Source organism: Anguilla anguilla, chromosome 3 (assembly GCF_013347855.1).
Source record: "Anguilla anguilla isolate fAngAng1 chromosome 3, fAngAng1.pri, whole genome shotgun sequence".
Lineage (NCBI taxonomy): Eukaryota > Metazoa > Chordata > Actinopteri > Anguilliformes > Anguillidae > Anguilla > Anguilla anguilla.
In genome coordinates, this window is record NC_049203.1 from 29,972,141 (window position 1) to 29,994,515 (window position 22,375).

Below are 22,375 nucleotides of genomic sequence, written 5' to 3' on the forward strand. Positions count from 1 at the left end.
TTAACTCTATTTCTAACAAGATCAAACGTGAATATGTAAGGAGGTAATTCACTTCGGCTCTTGAATACCTATGAAAAGCATGGAAGTTTCTCTGCTTCCACAATAGGATGATGTCTGTAGACAGATCATTGTCAAAGTCAGCCAGTTGTAACCTCCACCTTCAGTCTAGTTCCAGTTTATAAAAACAGAGATTTCAACTATCAGGCCTCAACACCATTATCTGTACAGACAGTAAGATTTTCAATCACTCAGTTAAATGTCACAGATTGCATTCAAACTTAACCCCTTAGCGCACATGCCAAATATGGCCAGTCCTTGCCCATTTAGTGGGTACCGTATTTAAAGCTTTATAACTCCAGATGTGAACACCACAGAGACTTGAACAATGGCTTAAATGAAGCAAGACATTTGTACCATTTACAGTATTAACTTAGATTATGTCTTCCAATATTTTGAATATAAAATAAAGTGCCACAAATGCAATTGTCTAGGCAAAAAATAAAAACAAAAACTATTTTTTAGTTTGCAATGAAATACTGAGAGATTGCATATATACAGCAGGTTAAACTTTACATGTTTTGGATCAAAAACTTCTTGACCACAAGTTCATAAAATATAAGGGTTGATATGTAGAACTACTATAGATCTATGAAGCAAAAACTAAGCAGTGTACCCAGTGTCTCCAAACTACCCAAAGTGTCTAAATGTCTATGCATTGCTGTAAATCACAACATATTCACGTATTTCACTACAAATCAATTGTTTTGACTCAAGAAACTCACTGTTGCATCATTTTCAAGTGGGAATTACAAGCTTTCCGTCAGTACAGTGGTGTAAAATATCTAGGGTTCCAGGAACATATCCAAAAATGAATAAAATGCTTTTCATCCATTATAAAGCATATGAATGAGCCCCTTATGAAGGTTTAAGATAAAACATTTATATCAGATTAGAAAATAATGCGAAAATATTGTCACACAATGCGGTACAGTACCTAAATGTGTAATAATTAACTCTTGTATGTATTTCTATAATCAGTACTGTGGTATGTTTTCTTGTATGGGTATGGAACGACATGAAAACAATTTTCAACCGTCCACCACGTTTTGGCACTGTTCCAACTCTCACGTCATCACTGTTGCATGCATCACAAAAACTACTAAACTACTAACGAACGCTTACATTACAGTGTGAAATGTCCCCATTTTAAAATACCACTAACCTATTTAAAGACACTCAATTTCAAAAATAACGTATATAACCAAAATATTTTGAGCAATAATGCTTACATAGCAGTGATGAAATGTTATCTGTGTTCAGTAGATAGAGACAGAGACAGTAAATCAATGATACAGTTATATCTTCTGTCTTACTTACTGAATAAATGAATTGTCAATCAAGCCAGACTGTACTAAAAAGGGCGACAACGCCGTAAACAACACGTGTGGTATTACGCACATCTATTTTGGAAGGTACCCAGGCGTCACAAATGCGTGTATATTTCACAAACGGATTGTCCAAGACAATATGTGACCACTCAGTCTCAAAAGGGACATCTCTACGCGTAAAGCCAATAGTAAGGTTGTATATTTATTCAATATTTAGTCCCAGATATTGACTGCAGAATGACATGGTATAATTTTTGAAAACTTTGTCTTTATTTCGTTATTCAGTGAGCAGCGGTTTCACTGCTGTATTGGCATATCTTAGGGCTAGTGTAGGATTTATTTTATTGCTATGACGGAATACGATTTTTGAGTCGTGAAAGAATATTTTTATGAATGCCCAGATAGACAATATTGTCCATTATGTCATGGGTGGGGGGTGTAGTTGTGTATCGTCTACTAATGAAACTAAAACAAAGTCTTTCTGTTTTATACTTCGATTGCAGTAGCACTGAATGTCTGAGTTCAGCAATCTCGGCATGCTGACGTGCCGACCACTAGGGGCTTTGCTCTAAGAGGTTAAAGGAAAATGTTAGGCATGTAGCCATGCAGGATCTCTCACCCTCGACATGGTGTCTTGTGTCCTCCGGTCTGTCTCTTCCGAGACAAACTCTGCAGGCGGTGAGACCCATAGATCGCCTGCCTAGATTACAGTATCAGCAGATTTTAAATTTCTCAAATCACATTTACTTTGATGCTTGGATGGAGGGGAGGGCAGGCCACATTCTTAGAGACAATAGAGTCAATATAATATTTTGTGTCCAATTCACTGTTTCTCTCTCTAAGACCATAATATAAATCAGAATCAGAATCAGAATCAGAATCATATTTTATTGCCAAGTACATTTGCACATACGAGGAATTTGTTTTGGTCAACACACCGAGGCAGCCATCTGCGGCGCCAACACTAGATATCTGACATTGCACATATCACACAGTAAATCTGAAAACGTACTTTCCATGCACATGGATACACAAATATCTATCTTATGTACAATAAAAAGATGATATTCCACCATCAGCAAAATTCTGGTTATGCTTCACGTCAATTTGGCACATCAAACATAACGCATGATTGAGCCACCTACGAACACTTATGCTGCAGGATATGAAAAGCTCTCATTAGAGAATAGCGCTAATCTCTTGAAAGACACAAAATTTCATTGTGAGTGTTCAGAATTCTGGAAGTTGCTGATTATGATCAATGTGAATACAACAATATGAAAAAGATGGCAAAGGCACAGAAATTATGTATATAATCAAAAATGTATATAACAGTAATACATTTCGAGGAGGACATGTCACAACTGTTATCTATTGGGTGACCATAAGACTGCCAATTAGCAGCTCCATGTAATCGACGAAAAACACATTACATGATCACATAGAAGTTGTACGATCTTTGTGCTGATTGGCTGTCGTTTCAACATTCAATAGATATTTTTCTCCTGAAGCATTTTATGCTCACTCTTTAGGTCAGTTGTGTACTAACAACTTAAGGTATAATTTACAATAAAAAGACAAAAGGAAAGGTAATGCACCATATGGTTGCTACTACCATTATTGCATTCGATAATTAGTATTGCGATATATCTCCCATCCCTACATAAAAGAATTGTCAATCAAACCAGAATTAAGTGGAAAGGGTCGCAACTGTGTAAACAGCTTGTGTGATTTACTCACAGCTATCTCTGGAGGTATTCAGGCATTGCCAGTGAGTTATTATTTCATAAACCAATGTAATCCAATTATCTTGGCCATAAAATACATATAATTCACTTTCTGTAGGAATTAGCCATTGATGATCGCTGGTGTCATATGCCATTACGTCATCTCGCACTTGGATGTGGGCTTAGGCTAGGGGTTTTGTTTTGGTTGGTGGAGTGGGTGTGTGTACCTCACTTTCCAGTTTCTGGATGCACATGGAACTGCCTGATGCTTTAAGGTTTGTTGTCTCAGACTATGAGTCATTGGAGACGAGCACCACTTCATGCTTACGATATAGCAAAAGGGACTGTTCAAAAGTCCTGTGCTCTTCAACCACTTTATAAATGAATCTTAAATAAATTCATTATCTCCAAAACTATAAACAGTACATACATGGTTCAAATCTTGAAATAAAGAGCTAATTTTAATGGACAAATATCCTGATCCTCACTCAGTGAACATACAGGACATATTTATTCTGATAAAAATAAAGAAATCCAAAAATAATTTTCTTAATTTGTAGTGATTACATGTATTTCTGATCTGGACAAAACCATATTTATTTTTCCAGTCATACTCTAGGATGTATACAACACAAGGAATTTTGAGTGGATTGAACAATGCAGTGTTTTTGGCGTGTTTTCCCAAAGGTGGGGCCAAATATCCCCAAAACTGCCACAAATGGCACCAAACCTCTTCAAATTAGAATATTGTATACATTATTGTATGTTTTTTTTCCCTGCCATATTGCAACTTCCAGAAGCAAATTCTGGTACTCTTTGGGTCCCCACAAAGCAGATATTTTTTTATTTATGCATTCCCTCTTTTTGGATAGGCTCTGTATTTCCGTTAAAGTGTATCCATTTGTAGAGCTTCTGTTAACAATACGTGTTCATAATGGTTACTTATCACACACACTATATTCACTTAGGAGCAATCAAAGCACTTGGTTTTGCCTTGCTGTAAGTCAGGCTTGTAAATAGTAAGTAGGTTGCTGTAATTTGCATATGCAAACAGTGGCTGTATGAAATGAGGCAGAACCTCCCAGCACCCCTTGTATTAGCTATCAAAGCTTACAAAGGAATTTCTCAGGGAAGTGTGAAGTGGGGAAATGAATGTCTTTCACCACCAGTAGCTTGCCTTTTGTGCTCACACGCAGACATACACACACATGTGTAACAGCTGATTTGACTGTGCTTCCTGACAGTCCACAAGGAGGAAAACTATTTACAAGAATATAAAGTGAAATCATAAATGATTTACAATAATATAGTTCCCTTTATCACTATTGCAGTGTCCTTTATGTAAGCCTTTGCTGATAAACATACAAATAAACAATCCAATAAACATTTGATAAAGCATACGCAAAGCTGCCACTTGTGTGCTATGGAAAAATTACTTTGTGAAAGTAGATCAATATGCAACAGAATTGCTAAGCCACAATTTCAGTTAGGAGGAAACTGAAAACTATGTTTGTAAGCTGTGTAAATGTGCTTGAAGAATACAAGACTGTAAGCTTACTGTAATGGGGCAAAAGGCAAAAGCAGGGGACCAGGTATTGGCATTCTCCGTGAAGCTCCCAAACTCCAGTGGCTACCTGAGGCTAGTCAGCCTCTCGTGCCAAAAAGCAAATTTCCCCGTTGAGACCATTCAAAACTACGAATCTAGCCTGGCCAAATTATACTGTTTCAGACAGTTCTTGAATTTCTTCTCATTTGTCCAGAAATTTTTTTTCTGACCCTCACAGTAGATATCGTAACAATTAACAGGCTACAGTTCGTACAAGATAGAGACAAAACAAGCACAAGATAACAAGAAACAATTTGTTACAATGAAATTAAACACATCACTGACAAACATCCGACATTACTAAACATGAGGTGTGAAGTGTAATGCAAATAGAGTGTGAATGACTGCTTGCATTGTGTACCTTGAGATCAGTAAACAGGTGTTGCATAGGCAAAAAAAAAACCAACGACAAAAATAAATAAGCGGACTGCACAACCACAGCCGCCCGGCTGCGTAGTGGAGAGGAAAGAAAAAAAGCTGCCAGTCTTCTAAATAGATGCAGGCCAGGTGTTGCCAATAAAATCGGGCTGAGCATTGGTACTACTTAACGCACCTGTAACTTACAAGAGAACATCCCCGCCAGCAGGGAAACAGAGGGGCACAGAAGTCACCGTTGTCAAAATATAAGATTTTTTCATTTCAGTTTGGTCCACATGGGTTTACAACACAGCATGTTTACATGCTTACACGGGCACACCAGTGCATGAAATGAGCATGAGCCTGTGACAATTACAAGGAAGGGGATTGAGTCTTGAAGTTGCTTGCACAGAACCAATGTATCGATGTACCAAATTTTCTTCCCAGGAGAGCTAGGATGAACCCTCCTTTAGTGTTCTTATTGCTTTGATTATATTGTTATTTTTATATTTATTAATATTAATGATAAGAATTTTATCTGTTTATAATACTGTCATGTTCTTGTTCCCTGAAAATAATAAAATGAACCAATATTGTATTTAGGTGACAAGCTCTTAAACTGTTACTAAACGTTGTATACATAGCCAAGAATATAAAGCACATTGTATGTTTTAACGTTCACTGGCAATGCTTCGACAATGCGGATAACATCCGACATTGAACTTTGAGCTATTAGGACTGAGAACACACGTCGCTGTTTAGGCTCCATTTTTCGCCGTCAGAAATGGACTTGCGTCCGTAGCAACGGTAACCGGAAACAAAGTATCCCTACATCCGGTTTTGGTCGCCATCTTGTGAAATAGGCCTGTTATATATCTCCTTAAAAACAGTAGCCAGCTAGCTATTATGAGAGAGAATGGCTCAAAATGCATAACACTTCTTGACTACCTTACCCAGCGATGTATGACAAAGCTAGCTGGTAAGCTTGTTAGCAAAACTTTGGCAGCGAGAAAAAACTCCCCAATGGGAGGAAATCTCGAGAGGAACCGGCTATAGAGAGGGGGAGCCCATTCTCCACTGGCCAGCCTGGTGTAAAGTAGTAGACAGAAAATAAAATGGATTCTGCAGGTTACAGCTGAAGTGAAAGCCAATAGGAATAATTGAAGGCCAAATTTTATAGTTCAGAATAGTGCAGTTTAGAGGAGCTGGATGATGGATCTGGAGTAGGCCCGGCCCTAGGATTTTGGCGGCCCTAAGCAAATCTGTCCAGTGGGGGGGGGGGGGGCTGAAGCAGTCCATGACCATTGAATGCCTAAACATTATTTTAATATCATTTCATTTTGCTAAAATTATGAACGACAGATTTATTGTTAGACTTTTACTGTTGTCATGTCATATAGCAAAAATAGTTTAATCTGAACACAAGTGAATTAGTGTAAAACGCAGATTAAAAAAATTCCTGCGTTCCAAAGACGCAGCATTCCATATGGCCACTGGTCATATGCACATATTGGTGAACACACACTGACAGTTTTTTCTCTAAGCTGTTCATGTGAGAGGTGTAGTTCAGCTTTTTCTGATGTTTATTTGCAGTTGGCAAACAACTTTTGAGAATTTGCAGGCCACCTGAAACGCTGGCCCATTGCACACCTGGCCAATCGCTGGAGAAAATTATTCATAGCATCACTGTTACAACTTCACTTTTCCATCTTAAACTAACCAGGGAAAGGAAAGTATTCTCTGTAATTGCTACCACCTAAACAACTTCTATTATAAAATTATGTTTAAATGGAGTTTTTGTTACTGTTGTCATGTATCAGACACACACTTATTGATGGTAAAATCAATAAATATCTATCATTTACATTACATTACATTACATTACAGGCATTTAGCAGACGCTCTTATCCAGAGCGACTTACACAACTTTGATAGTTACACAAAAAATACTGGGTCTAGAAAAAATAAAACCATAAAATTTGAATATAGGAAAAAAAATCCAGGATTTTATGAGCCCCTATTCATTAGAAGCCTAGATATGGCGAAATCAATGATCAGTGTGTGTATGTGTTCCGGGAAGGGAGCTGTGCTAAATGTCAATGTGTGACCCAGTGTCCTGCCAAGTTCTTAGCCTGGCTCAATAAACAATATTGAATTGGGACTAAAAATGGAGAAGATACACTGTTCCGATGACTTTCATGAGCTAAAGACTAAAACTTTTTAGTTCATTCTCTGTGTACATGTACGCATAAATTACAGTAAATTTTTATTGGGGACTGGCTCAGGCTTATGGGACTCACTGAGCTGCAGTATTTTGTTGTCTCCTCATAGACACACGTTATTAGTGTCTGGGTTGGCGGCAGAAGGGGGGGGGGGTTCTATATAAGTTATTTGTCATAGTTTATGACTTTTGAATTGAATCAGCCTTACTAGTACTAATTTCATATTTATTTGATAATGGTTAAGTAGGTTTTTATGTGTAAATATACGGGACTTGAATGCCAATATCAAAAGGAATGAATGCTTGGAGTCGATACACTGGAAAAATTCTGATGTGGCATTCATTCAAGGGACTCACTTATGAGAAGTGGATGATCCGAGACTACAGAACAGACTTTACAAAGTAGAGCTGTCAAGATTGGCCAAAGATAACATTTGAATATTAATTCTAAAAAAACACACAACATATAGTTTTCAGTATATTTATGTTTCTTCTGAATTATGTGAATGGACACTCATGCTTATTCCCAGGGTTCATCTGTATTTTTGTCTGTCCTTCTCAGTGTATTTTACTGATGCATTTAATACTTATATTAATATTGTACATTAATATTGTACTGTTGTTTTACATTTTTAATATTGTACTGTTTAAAACAAAGCTAATCAGTAATACCCATACGTGTTTGTGGTAATAACTAAGAAATTGAACTCGTAAGTAATACTATAGTCTAGCTCTGCCCAAGCATTTTCTGGAGTAATTCAACTAACCTTATTAAACTTATTTGGAAATCTGTAGAGTGTAACAAGTGATAATTTGCTTGTGCTTAACCGATTAGTGCACACCACCTAGTGGTTGGCACGCCGCCGTGCCTAGATGGTTTAACTGAGACATTCATTGCTCCTGCAACCAAAGTATGAGTTGAAAACAGTAACGCTTTGTTTTAGTTTCATTTGTAGACGATACACGACAACTATGTTGAATACGGAGTTTCGCAGTGCCACCATTGTTACTCTGGTCGTCCATTTAACAAGCAGCCCCTCCCTGCATTCTCATCTGCAACTACACTCCCCACCCATGACATAATGGACAATACTGTCTATCTGGGCATTCATAAAAATATTCTTTCACGACTCAAAAATCCTATTCCGTCATAGCAACAAGATAAACCCAACAATAGCCCTAAGATATGCCAATACAGCAGTGAAAACGCTGTTCATTGAATAACAAAATAAACAAGACAGTTTTCAAAAATGATATCATGCCATTCTACAGTCAATATCTGGGACTAAATATTGAATACATATACAACCTTACCATTGGTTTTACGCGTAGAGATGTCCCTTTTGAGACTGAGCAGTCATATTGTCTTGGAAAATCCATTTGTGAAATATAAGCATATTTGTGACGCCTGGGTACCTTCCAATATAGCTGTGCGTAATACCACACATGTTATTTATGGCATTGTCTCCCTTTTTAGTACGGTCTGGCTTGATTGACAATTCATTTATTCAGTAGGTGACAGTATAAGCTTTCTAACGATGTAACATGTCTAATTTTGCTTTTGGAATAGCGTTTTATAGCTCAGCGTAATCAAAGGTTTTCTCATCATCGCATTCACTTATGCATTCACTCTGAGGTAGCAGTAAAAGACACTGCACCTGACGAAATGTAATCAATAATTTTTCGTAATTTGTTGAAAAATAATATTATTATTGAGGACTTCTGAGCATAGGTAAGCCATATGTTTGCTGATAGACCTAGCTGACATCATTTTCTGGAGTAAAACAGAAGCAAAGAGAACTGCATCATTGATTTACTGTCTCTGTCTCTATCTACTGAACACAGATAACATTTCATCATTGCTTTGTAAATATTACTGCTCAAAATATTCAGGTTATATACGTTATTTTTGAAATTGAGTGTCTTTAAATAGGTTAGTGGTATTTTATAATGAGGATATTTCACATTGTAATGTAAGCATTCGTTAGTAGTTTAGTAGTTTTTGTGATGCATGCAACAGTGATGACGTGAGAGTTGGAACATTGCCAAAACGTGGTGGACAGTTGAAAAGTGTTTTCATGTCGTCCCATCCCCATACAAGAAAACATTACTTACTGTGGAGTACAGAAATACATACGAGAGTTAAGTATTACACATTTAGGTACTGTTCCGCATTGTGTGATAATGTTTTTGCATTATTTTTAAATCTGATATCAATGTTTCATCTTAAACCTTCATAAGGGGTTCATTTATATGCTTTATAATGGACAAAAAGCATCTATTCATTATTGGAGAGATTTCTGGACCACTAGATATTTTAGACCACTGTACTGACGGAAAGCTTGTAATTTCCACTTGAAAATGATGCAACAGTGAGTTTCTTGAGTCATAACAGTTGATTCATAGTGAAATATGTGAATATGTTGTGATTTACGGCAATGCATAATTTTCACATTTTGGATAGATTTGGAGATGCTGGGTACACTGCTTAGTTTTTGCTTCATATATCTTTAGTAGGTCTACATATCCACCCTTAGTATTTATGAACTTGTGGTCAAGGAGTTTGCTATAAAAGAGCAAATTCATTTTTGATTTTTTGCCTAGACAATTGTATTTGTGGCACTTTATTTTTTTCCAAAACTATGAATATAAACTAATCTGATTTAGTATTGTAAATGGTACAAATGTCTTGCTTCATTTAAGCCATTTTTCAAGTCCCTGTGGTGTTCACATCTGGAATTATAAAGCTTTAAATAGAGTACCCCCTAAATGGGCAAGAATTGGCCAGATTTGGCATGTGCGCTAAGGGGTTAATGTAAACATGACTGATATCCTATGAATGATATAAATACTCTAGAGAGACTGTCCCTCTGCGATTTGAACAAACATCCTTGTTGTGTGACCTGACTGCTGATTGTTTACAGTTTTGCCTCATACCCTTTTCCACCAATTTTTGGAGTTGTACATATGTCTGTGCAGGAACCACCCAAGGACTATTCCCTGGTGAACCACCCCAATGTGATCAGCTGCCCACATCTGGGTGCTAGCACCAAGGAGGCCCAAGCACGCTGTGGGCAGGACATTGCCCTGCAGATTGTGGACATGCTGCATGGTAAAGCTCTTGTGGGAGCGGTGAGTAACTGCTTTGCTTCTGAGTAGGGCAACTGCCTATACATACCTTATATATCATCTAGAGCAGGCGTGGGCAATTCCAGTCCTGGAGGGCCAGTGTGTTTGCAGGTTTTTGTTTCCACCAATTACTCTGGCTAAATGAGCTAATTGGTTTTACACACCATCGCTGGTTCACTCGTAGATTAGATCACAGTAAAATGTCTTGTATACAGACACAGCAGCAGTCTTCGGCTGTCATATCAACAAATGTGGCTAAAATGCCAGATGGCGTAAATGTTAGGAGTAATTAAGCAATTAAGGCCAGAAATTTCTTCAAATTTGGCACAAACGTCCACATGGACTCAAGGATGAACTGATTAGATTTTGGTGGTCAAAGGTCAAGGTCACTGTGACCTCACGTCCGTCCCATTCTCTCGTGAATGCGATATCTCAGGAACACCTTGAGGGAATTTAATCAAATTTGGCACAAACGTCCACTTGGACTCAAGGATGAACTGATTAGATTTTGGTGGTCAAAGGTCAAGGTCACTGTGACCTCACAAAACACGTTTTTGGCCATAACTCAAGAATTCATACGCTAATTATGACAAAGTTTCACACACATATCTCCTTTTTGACCCCATTGCGCAGATGCCACATTTAAACCCTATTTAAAGCTTTATACCCCAGATGTGCGCATCACAGAGACTTGGAAAATGTCTTCAATGAAGCAAGACATTTGTACCATTTACAATACTAACTTCGTAAATTAAATTAGTTTATATCCATAATTTATGAAAAAATATTGTACCACACATGCAGTTATCTTGGCAAAATGAAGTTGTTCTTTTTGAGTTTGCAAATCCAGTAAATAAAACCTGATAATGTGTCTCCAAATCTGTCCAAAATGTCTAAATTATGCATTGCCGTAAATCGCAACATAATCATGTATTTCAATACAGATCAACTGTTTGACTGAAGAAGCTCACTGTTGCATCATTTTCAAGTGGGAATTACAAGCTTTCCGTCAGGACAGGGGTCAAATATCTATGGGTCTAGAAACATAACCAAAATCATTTGCCCCTTATGATGTTTAAGATGAAACATTGATATCAGATGTTAAAAAATAAGACAAAAACGTTGTGACACAATGTGGTACATGTACAGTATGTAATCTTTTCTTATATGGGGATAGGACGACATGAAAACAATATTCAACTGTCCACTGAATCTTTTGGCGATGTTCCAGCTTCACATCAGATCCGGTGCATGAAACATAGAAGAATTTGAAATACAAATTTATTTTTAAATTTATTTATTTATTATTACTGAAATGTTTTTTTTATTATTACTGCAATTTGTTTATTATTATTATTATTATTATTATTATTATTATTATTATTATTATGAATAATAATAATAATAATAATAATAATTTTACATTTAGTTCATAAATGCAATTTTCAACAGTTTGCACTAATTCAAGTGAAAATGATTTGTGCCTCAAGATGATTAACCCACAAATCCTGCCCCCAATCATAACCCTAACCCCCAAATCTAACCATGAAACACAACCCTAATCTTAGCCTTAAATCCCAGTCCTCACCATGTAACCCAAACGTAAAATCCCTCGGCACTAAACCCTAATTCTAAACTATAACCCCAATCCTAAATCCTAGCCCAGAATTATAACCCTAAACCCTAACTTCATACACACACATCCACATGTCATCTTAAATCTGAGTTTATAATAGTTATGCCCTAGCCTTTAATAGTTATGATAATTTAAGTGAGTTGTTGTCCCATCCTTTGATATTTTCACCTCAGTGTCAAGATGAAAGGTAGCAATACCCTATAACTAAGCTATACCTAACCCTAAATCTAACACTAAAACACAACCCTAATCTTAGCCCTAAATCCCAGTCCTCACTGTATACTCCAAGTGTAAAATCCCATGGCCCTAAACCCTAACCCTAAATCATGTCATCATGACTTACTCACACCTGTCCTAACCATATCTCTAAAATCATAGTTTATAATAGTTATGCCTCAGCTTTTAATAATTATGATAATCTAATTGAGGTTTTGTGCCATCCTTTGATACATCCTTCACCTGAATGTCTTGCTAAATGCTAGCAGTAACCTGTGACTATTTCAACTTTCTGGATAATGGTAAATGGTAAATTCTGGCTATTGGTTGCTCTCAAACAAGCAAGTTACTAGGCATTCGATTATAATCAATTTGTGTGACTGTTAATTAACTATCTAAAAGATTCTTGTAGTCACTCTTGTAGTCTATGTCCCTTCCTTTAATATTTTTAACTCAATGTTGAACTAAAGCTGACAATCTAGTAGCTGGCTAATGATAGCTACCTAATGGTCAGTGCTAATGCTAGTGTCCTTTGTGACCCTACAATGAACAACAAATGATATTTTCACTCAACTTTTAAATTATTTTATGTAAAAAGGGCTGTAATACCTACACCGTAGATCACCCTAAATGAATATAAATACCCTAAAATTGAAGCTGACAGTTTGTACTAACCTGATATTCATTGTTTTACTTCAAATCCAGTGTTCTGGACTACAGAGCAAAAACAATAAAAATCATGCTACTGTCCCAATACTTTTGCATTTGACTGTATGTAGACCACTATTTCTCAGTAACAAAAATGGTAGATTTGCTTACTCAAAAAGGTTCCAGTAGAATAATTCTCAATACAATAAATATGGTGTGCCAGATAAAATGTTAGAATTCAAAGGACAGAGAGATTCATGCATTTACCATTCAGTAGATGCATTGAGATAAAACTTGGCACAATCTATTTGTCTGGAAGAAAATTGAGCAAGCTGCGACATCTTACGCCAAGGAGCATCTTCCCCCGTCTTATCCAACTGTACTTTTGAACTAGTTAATGTAATAACCAGATTATTGCCACATGAACAAGATACTGCGCTGAAATTCAGGAAGTTCTAGGACAGGCAAAAAAATCTTTCCAAATTCTGCACAGGCAGACACTTGTAAGACACTTGTTCATACCAACCAGCTCTGTCAATTCTGGAAGATGTGGCTCTTCCTAAAGGCAAGTTTACAATAAGGACTGCCAAAGACTGTTTTTTTGCAACTGACCATGTTCAAATTTAATCACAAAGAAAACTGCCCTTTATAACTGGTGTCTGTATATGATATTATATATAATATCATATAATATATGGCATGTATATGATATAATTTCATATTGGCCCAATGTTACAAAAATGAATTTCAGAAGTTGTTGGCAAGACACCCTTTTGTTATTACTGTATACAAAATGATATTGTCCTTCCTTGATCTCAGATGTGAATGAAAGCGCAAGTGAATAATTTCCCCTTATTTCTTTCAACTTAATTTAATCATCAGTTTGTCTTTTCTCACACCTGGAATGTCAGTCTAATATTTGTAGGCCTGTCCGAGCACTGACTACCTTCAATTCAGAAGTACACCGACTGCCTTTCTTGTCCTTCAAAATGCACGCAAAATGCCAGCTACTTTTAACTGTCCGCAACTGGGCAATAATTTCAATGGAGGGTACGTCTTCCAACTAAAGTGATGCAAGCAGACGGCAGGTGTATGTTTTTCGCAAACAGTAACCTTCCCTCCAAGTGTATGGCCAATTGTTTATTGCTTTGCGAGCCACAATCGCGGCTGGCATGGTTGGGATTTTGTTGCAGCCATCAAACCGTGGAGTTTATCATTGTACCAAGGGGCTAGTGCTTTACCTGGATACATCCACAATCCAGCCTCTAACTTTTCACATATTTCAAGACAATGAAATTCAGTTTCATTTTTCCATTGATTGAACTGAACACGGTATTGATTCAGACTGTCTGGAAATGTACATGTGACATTATTTTTTTTCTAGAATTGTTAGTATTTTAATAAAGACTAGATTTTCTTCTGTTTGAATCCAGGTGAATGCTCATGTGTTGGCCAGTACATTCTCCCTTGATTCCCATCAGTGGATCAAGCTAGGAGAGTCTCTGGGCTTGGTACTGAGGGCATGCAGTGCTTCCAAGCAACCTTATGGTCAAGTGCAGATCACAACTATTGGTAAGGGCTTGGTGATGCTATGTATATGTATGTATGTGTAAATCACCACTATTTTGTTTTGCCTTGAGTAGAATTGAATGTTGTTAAAATTCCAGTCTTGATGAAAAAAAAAGAAAATGGTTTCTAACTTATGTATTTATATAGAATTATATCTATTGTTTTAGGTGAGATATGAAATCAAATTGGTTCCTGGTCATTAAGCTTAGTAAAAGGAGATTTTAAGACGATTTGATTGAGGCTTTTAAATTCATAAAAGGGATTAAAAAAGTGAACTACAAGAGATTTGTCAGGTTGAGTTGTGTTTGTAGGAAGAGGGGGCAGAAATGGAAATGAGCAAAAAGTAAATTCCACACAGGTACAAGTAAGTAGTCACTGCATGAAGTAGCTTGACGAGTCATGTAGTAGAGGCAGGATTTTCTAGACTAGGCTAGGCTTGATACGGTGCTAGATACTATCTAGTTTGTAGGTACACCACGCACTAGTTACACTCTAGTGGTAGGAAAATTGAAAGCATGTTGGGCTAAATGGCCTCTTCTCATTATTATCTTATGTTATCTTATGTTATGTTATGTGAAAGCTGTAAATATGATGATGGTTTTCATAAAATTCCCACATACTGCTATCAAGAGATTCTCTTGGATCAACAGATTTACAGTAATGAAATATTATAGCTTTATATCTAAAATAAATATTCTGAACCAGGAGAATCCCTGAAAAATTCAGTCGGCTTCCTTGGATCAGCGGTAATGGTGGGGTTACTGAAGGAAAGCCCCAATAACAGTCCCAACCTGGTTAATGTGCTGACTCTGGCTCAGGAGGCCGGCATCATGGTACAGTATCCCCTCCAAAACTTGCTCCCCCTCAGCAGTCTTGATGCTTTAACTATGGTAATGTATGCTTTAAAATTGCCTGTTCATAAATGTAAACTTATTATTGAATAGAATTAGAAGGACACGTTAGTTTTCCCAGTCATCACAGCTGTCTCTTGCTTTATTTGACTGATGCCATTTGTAAAATTAATTAAATAATATTTTGTTTTTTATTCATATTTATAAAATAAAATATTTTCTCTATCCTATGACTGAGGTATCAACAATAACATTTTTCATTGTCCATGACATGAAACATACATGTTTTAACAAGTATTTTGGTCTTGTAGTGAGACTTAATATCATATTTCTTTAGTAGAAAATATAGGCTGTTATTTTTTGCTTGAAATTTATCTTACACATTGGCCTGGCGATCACCTGCAAACTTCATTCTGACTTTTTAAAAATAATTTTATGAACTGTTTGGCCATAATGAAGGCCCACAAACCTGACTGCGTTACACCAGTTCTGTCAGGAGGAATGGGCAAAAATTCTGGCAAAGTATTGTGAGAAGCTCGTGGAAGGTTATCCAGAGCATTTGATTCAAGTTAAGCAATTAAGTGTATGTAAACATTTGACCCACTGGAATTCTGATATAGTGAATTAAAGCTGAAATAAATCTGTCTCTAATCGATTGTTTTAAAATTACTTCAGATGTGAACAAAGTAGATGCCCTAACTGACTTGCCAAAAGAAATGTATGGTAACATGAAATGTGCGGAGTTGTGAAAAACTTCTTTAGCCTAGGTGTATGTAAACTTTTGGCCTCAACTGTATCAATCTCTTGATTAGGGATGACTGAATTGCAGGTGAGAAAAATTCCCTAAATAAGAGATATCCCTGTCTATGATGTGTAGACCTTTGATCCTGATACCTTGTTGTTTTCAGATAATCAGAAACCATGCTGGTGAAGACCAGAAGCTGGCCAAGAGCTTATGTATGGTGGATATTTCTGCCAGTGGGTCCAGGTATAAGGCAACTGGTTCAGTCCTAGGGGAAGTCCCAGTCTTGCTGGAGCTTAATGGAAGCATCTTCAGACAACCTATCCCCCTCTCTGGGAATCTGCTGTTCTTCAAGGGTATGACAACCCCTCAGGTTCTGCCCTCTGTTGCTGGTAAGATAGCAGTCCCTCACTTTCTATATCCTAACCTCTAATCTTTGTCTGTGAGAAACAACAAGGCTACACTCCATATGTGTTGACTTTTTGTGAGTCTGTTTTAAAGGTGGTTTACAATTTGGAACTTGGGGGGGGGGGGGGGGGGGGGGGGGGGGTTAGAGAATGGAAAGTGTAGGGAGGTGCAGACAGCCCAGATGTGAGGTGTCAAAGCTACCTGTAATAGTTAGAACACTATTTAAAATCTTTATAAAGCAAAATGTTATTAAGGGTGGCTTGGGCAGTAGGGAGTGAGGGAATAGGAGAGAATGTATAGAAGTAATAGTCTGAAATGTCTTTGTTTAAATGCTATATTGGAATAATTTTGGAATTTGAGTTTGTTATGAATAATGGGGACTATGACATAGTTGGGATTACAGAGACATGGCTTGGGGAAGGGGATGGGGATGAGAGAGCTACAAACAGAACGTATATATCCAGTAAGAGAGGTGGGGGTGTAGCTATGTAAAAGAAAACATTAATGTGCAGGAAATTCCAGAAATTAATGCCTTGTGCCTAATGAAGATACTTTTGTAAAGTCTGAAGAAATACACGCGCAGCAGTCCAATAGCTTAGTCAAAAGAGTGTTAACTTGAACAAAGTAAGACTTGCATACTTGGTATAGTGCTAAAAAAAATAATGAAGCTTTAATGCCTTCTGATGAAGGCTTGCTCGCCAAAACCATAACTGCGTTGCATTAAAGCTTTATTATTTTTTTTAGCACTATACCAAGTGTGCAGGTCTCACTTTGTTTATGTTTTAACACTCTTCTGACTCCTAAGCTATTGGGCTGGTGTGTGGGTGTACACTTGGACTAGACTCATAGGGGAAGCTTTATAAGCTTTATAACTCCAGGTGTGAGCATTACAGAGACTTGGAAAATGGCTCAAATGAAGCAAGACAGTTGTACCCTTTACAATACTATTATATTTAGATTAGATTATATTCATAATTTAGGTAAATAATAAATAATGAGTATAAATCCAAGGGAGTTATACTTTACCTATTAGCTTGGCAAAAATGCAAAAAAAAAGTTGTTTTTCTTCAGTTTGAAGTGAAATACTGAGACTGCAAATATATAGCGGGTGAAACTATACATGTCCTGGATCACAAACTCCTTGCCCACAAGTGTGCAAAATCTAAGGGTGATGTGCGGAAATACTAAATATCTAGGAAGCTAAAACTAAGCAGTGTACACTGGTGTCCATTACATTACATTACAGGCATTTAGCAGACGCTCTTATCCAGAGCGACTTACACAGCTTTTTACATAGCATTTTACATTGTATCCATTTATAAAGCTGGATATATACTGAAGCAATTTCGGTTAAGTACCTTGCTCAAGGGTACAACGGAAGTGTCCTACCCGGGAATCGAACCTGCGACCTTTCGGTTACAAGCCCAGTTCCTTACCCGCTGTGCTACACTCCGTCTGTGTCCCTTAGTGTCTCCAAAATTACCAAAATATCTACCCAAAATATTTAAATTGTTCATTGCTGTAAATCATAGCGTAATCATATATTTCACTACAAATCAACTGTTTTGACTTATGAAATTCACTTTTGCATCATTTTCAAGTGAGAATTTTTGTTTTCATCGGTAGAGGGATCTAAGATTTTTAGAAGTCCGAAAACCTATTCAAAACGTCTCCAGAAATGAATGAAATCCTTTTTGTCTATTATAAACCATATGTTCTTAAACCCCTTTATGATGGTTTAATATTAAACATTGATATCGCATTGAAAAATAATACAAAACCATTGTGACGCTGTAGTATACATATTTAAATATGTAATAATCAGACCTAGGTCAAATACACATTTAAAGTATTTTAATTACTTTTAAAAAATTTTTTAGAAATTATTTGAAATTCAGCATTTACAAATACTGAGTATTTAAATTACAAAATGTATTTGAAAATACATTTAAGGAGCATTTGCATGTATTTGCAGTTACTGTCAAATATGTTTTAAAAAACATTTAAAATACTCAATTTTCAAATACGAAGTGTTTGATTTAATGGAATTATTTGAAAATAGTTTCACAACATAAGGCCAGTGGTGCAACATGCACAATTGCACCAAGCTGTTGAACGACTTGAAAAGCACTAGATATGTGAAAACCAGCTCTGAAAGTTTAGCATTTTGTCTAATTAGAGAACAATATTTTGATGAGAACGCGTCAAGTGACTGCTGAGGGCCCCTGTCCAATTTTACCGATTTCCACTCTTAATTGGTAGTGAATACGCACAACTGAATTCTATTTTATCAGTGTCTAACCTTACAAAAGGTAAAAGATGGAACTATACATATGGCTTTTGAACACTCTGACCACAAAAAAGAGGAAATACAGTAAAAGGCCACTAACTTTAAAAATATTGCATGGGTACAAATAAACTGGCAAGCAGCTTTACCTGAAGAATCCCCCCATGCAAAAACATGTACAGGCATTTAGGCTGCTGTCTGTTAGAGACAGCGCATAGGTTGTTTAACCCCTTAGCGCACATGCCAAATCTTGCCAATCCTTGCCCATTTAGGGGGTACCCTATTTAAAGCCTTATAACTCCAGATGTGAACACCACAGAGACTTGAAAAATGGCTTAAATGAAGCAGGACATTTGTACAATTTACAATACTAATGCAGATTAGTTTATATTCATAATTTTGGAAGATTATGAATATTACGGCGTTGTCGCCCTTTTTAGTACGGTCTGGCTTGATTGACAATTGATTTATTCAGTAGGTGGGAGTATAAGCTTTCTAACGATGTATAACATGTCTATTTTTGCTTTTGGAATAGTGTTTTATAGGTCAGCGAAACCAATTTTTTTCTAATCATCACATTCATTTACGCACACTCTGTGGTAGCATTAAAAGACGCTGCACCTAACGAAACGTTGTCAACGATTTTTCTTAATTTCTTGGAAAATACTATTATTATTGAGTCTGGGCATAGCTAAGCCATTTGTTTGCTGATAGCCTAGCTGACATCGTTTTCTGGAGCGAAACAGAAGCGGATAGGACTGTGTCACTGATTTACTGTCTCTGTCTCCATCTACTGAACACAGATAAAATGTTATATTGCTATGTAAGTATTACTGCTCAAATTATTTCAGTTATATACGTTATTTTAGAAATTGAGTGTCTTTAAATAGGTTAGTGGTATTATACAATGTGGAAATATCTATAAGCTAACGCTGGTCACTCACCAAGACACCTGCCCAGTTCTCCACTGGTTCTCCTCACACCACAACTCAATTTCTCTCCTCTGACCGTTATTCCTTGTAACCCTGGTCTGTGCCTGGTCTCTTGGACGCCTCATAATGGTAAGGCTGTGGTCCGTCATATGCGTTTGCATAAACATTTATAACCTCTTGTGTCAAAACTAGCATTGAGATCCATTCTTCTTATTGTTCAACTTGACCGCTCTCCCTTCTGTTACGTCACTTCTGGGTTGGCGTTTTTTAGATGCCGAAGTAAAATTCTCTCACAAAAAAAAACGACTCCAGAAGTCACTAGTGTGTATATATAAGTATATTTTTATGAACATCTAGTTCCTACATCATTTTCCTACACATTGATTCACTGGGGTCTCCAATTTGCAATATGCTCTTTAATACCGCTAATTAAATCAACTGGCAGTACACTGCATCAGAGAAAGTAGCTGTTTCAACCCGTGGCTGCCCACCCAATCAGAAGTTAGAAACGGTACTGGTATTTTCTGTGCTATTTTTCCATTGGCTGAACAAAAAAATTTTTTTAACATTTTTTTTCTTAACTTTTGATTGGGTGGGCAAGACGCCCGTTTGGGTGGGCTGAGCCCACCCCTGCCCATAGCTACCGCCGACCGTGCTCAGTATTATAACTCTCACACATCACATTAAGGGCCACTCACAAAGATTGTACAAAGAACTCTGGGTTACCCCCTTCAGTATGAAGCCTACTTTTTTGCTGGCTCAGTCATTTCTGTTGTCTATCACAGAAATATTTCAAAATATTTTAAAGTTGTATTTTAATGTATTTAATGTATAAAAGGCTCTAAATACTATTTGAAAAAGTATTTGGTTTCCCAGGAAAGTATTTACTTAAAGGAATGTATTTTTGGCTGGACCGCAGCAGCAGGGCCAGCCCTACAAACGCGAATGTCTGTGACTGACTAAGTGAATGACTGAGTGAGTGATGAAGTTACACCATTAGTCGGCCGGATCACGTGTGTTAGGTCCAGCCATATACTAGGTTTTAACCTGGTCTTGTTTAAATACTATTTGGAAAAGTATTTGGTTTTCCATTAAAATAATTAAAACTCTCACTCAACAAAGAATTTCTTTAGCCATGCTGATGAGTTGACAAAATTAGTAAAAACTTTCAAAAACCAATTGGAGAAACACAATTACACCGCAATGAGTGCTTGTATTTTACTGCGTAATATTACAGTGGAATACACAACATTATGCTGAAAAAAAGCACTCACGAAGATACACGGAGCTCTCACAGTTTGTAATAAAATGAAAATGAAACATTCCATATGCAGTTGGAAAGCTTGTACTGTCCTCTACACGACAAAACAGTTATCATTCAAATATGAACAAACTAACAGGAGTTACAGTGGCATAAAATGGAAGGGGGGTTTTGCACGTGGCCATTGTAAATACCTACCACCACTTTTTAAATGTGTGTTTATTTCTCAAACGTATTGTTCATGACTATAAATGACCACTGAGCAATGAATGTCAGAGTTGAGCAATCTAGGCATGCAGACCACAAGGGGGCTTGCATCAAGGGGTTAATATAGGAGTATGCTACTGACCGCCAACTTCAGACTGTAGAGCAAATACACTTCTGGGCAAAAAAATGAGCCAAGGCCAAAATGGCAAAATATTAAGCTTTTAATGGTCTTAACAACAAATCATTGGTCAGAAAATTAGCAGAATTAAACAAATGCACTTATACAGTAGACAAATTAACATAATGTCAAATAAAAGAGTCATGTTTTTCTATTTGGTTGCATATCATTTGCATACCATGACTTCCTGATGTCTGTGACCTATCAACATCATCAGAGTCTGGATATCTTATTTTCAGGTTGTCCTACAAGTGATACAAAAACTCTTTGAATGGATCCCTATGGGAATTGGGGGGGGTGGGACTAGATTCAGCTGTAAATTATGCTGATAAAGTATGGAACAAATGCCTTTAAGTCATCAAGGGTCCAAGGTATCAAATGAGCCTCAAACCACCGTGCTGCTGCCAGATATGCAGTAGATACTACAAGCATTGTTTCTCCTGAATATTTTTTCCATTGAGTTCAACAGGAAAATTATTCAGGAGAAACAATGCAAATAAGACCATTAAAAGCTTAATTTTTTGCCATTTTGGGCTTGGCCCATTTTTTTGCCCGGGAGTATACAGTATATATACTTTGGAAAAATAATACGAGTTTGTCTGGTAGGTGAGACTATTATTATGGGTGACTTCAGTTAACCCACTATTAATTGGGAATAGAGTGTTACAGAGATGGTGTCTTTTTATAAGGTCTGTGGTTTACGTAAGCCTAAGACAGTTTCACATTTTGTTCTACGTGATAAATTACACCCATTAATATCTCATCGGTGAATTTCAAAGCAGTTATTTGCTTTAAAAAAGTAAGTTGCTAACAAGTCGCTATATTAAAACTACAACGGCTGTCGCGTACAGGCGGGCTAGTATGGAAACTAGAGTGACGTTTGCCACAATGCGACCGGTGTTGTAGTTTCAATATCACAACTTGTTAGCAACTTGCTTTTTAAAAGCACATAACAGCTTTGAAATCCATGGTGGTAATATTAATGGGTGTAATTTATCTCGTAGAACAAAAC

The 22,375-nt window shown here is 36.9% G+C and overlaps 1 protein-coding gene across 1 annotated transcript in view; it reads left to right on the forward strand.

Moving 5' to 3' along the window:
• phgdh (phosphoglycerate dehydrogenase) overlaps window positions 1-22,375 on the forward strand; it is an 89,907-nt gene that overhangs the window by 51,725 nt on the left and 15,807 nt on the right. The window contains exons 8-11 of the mRNA XM_035409101.1: window positions 10,279-10,431; window positions 14,362-14,500; window positions 15,203-15,330; window positions 16,257-16,482. Coding sequence (XP_035264992.1) covers window positions 10,279-10,431; window positions 14,362-14,500; window positions 15,203-15,330; window positions 16,257-16,482 — 646 coding nt within the window. The remainder of the gene's footprint in view (window positions 1-10,278; window positions 10,432-14,361; window positions 14,501-15,202; window positions 15,331-16,256; window positions 16,483-22,375) is intronic.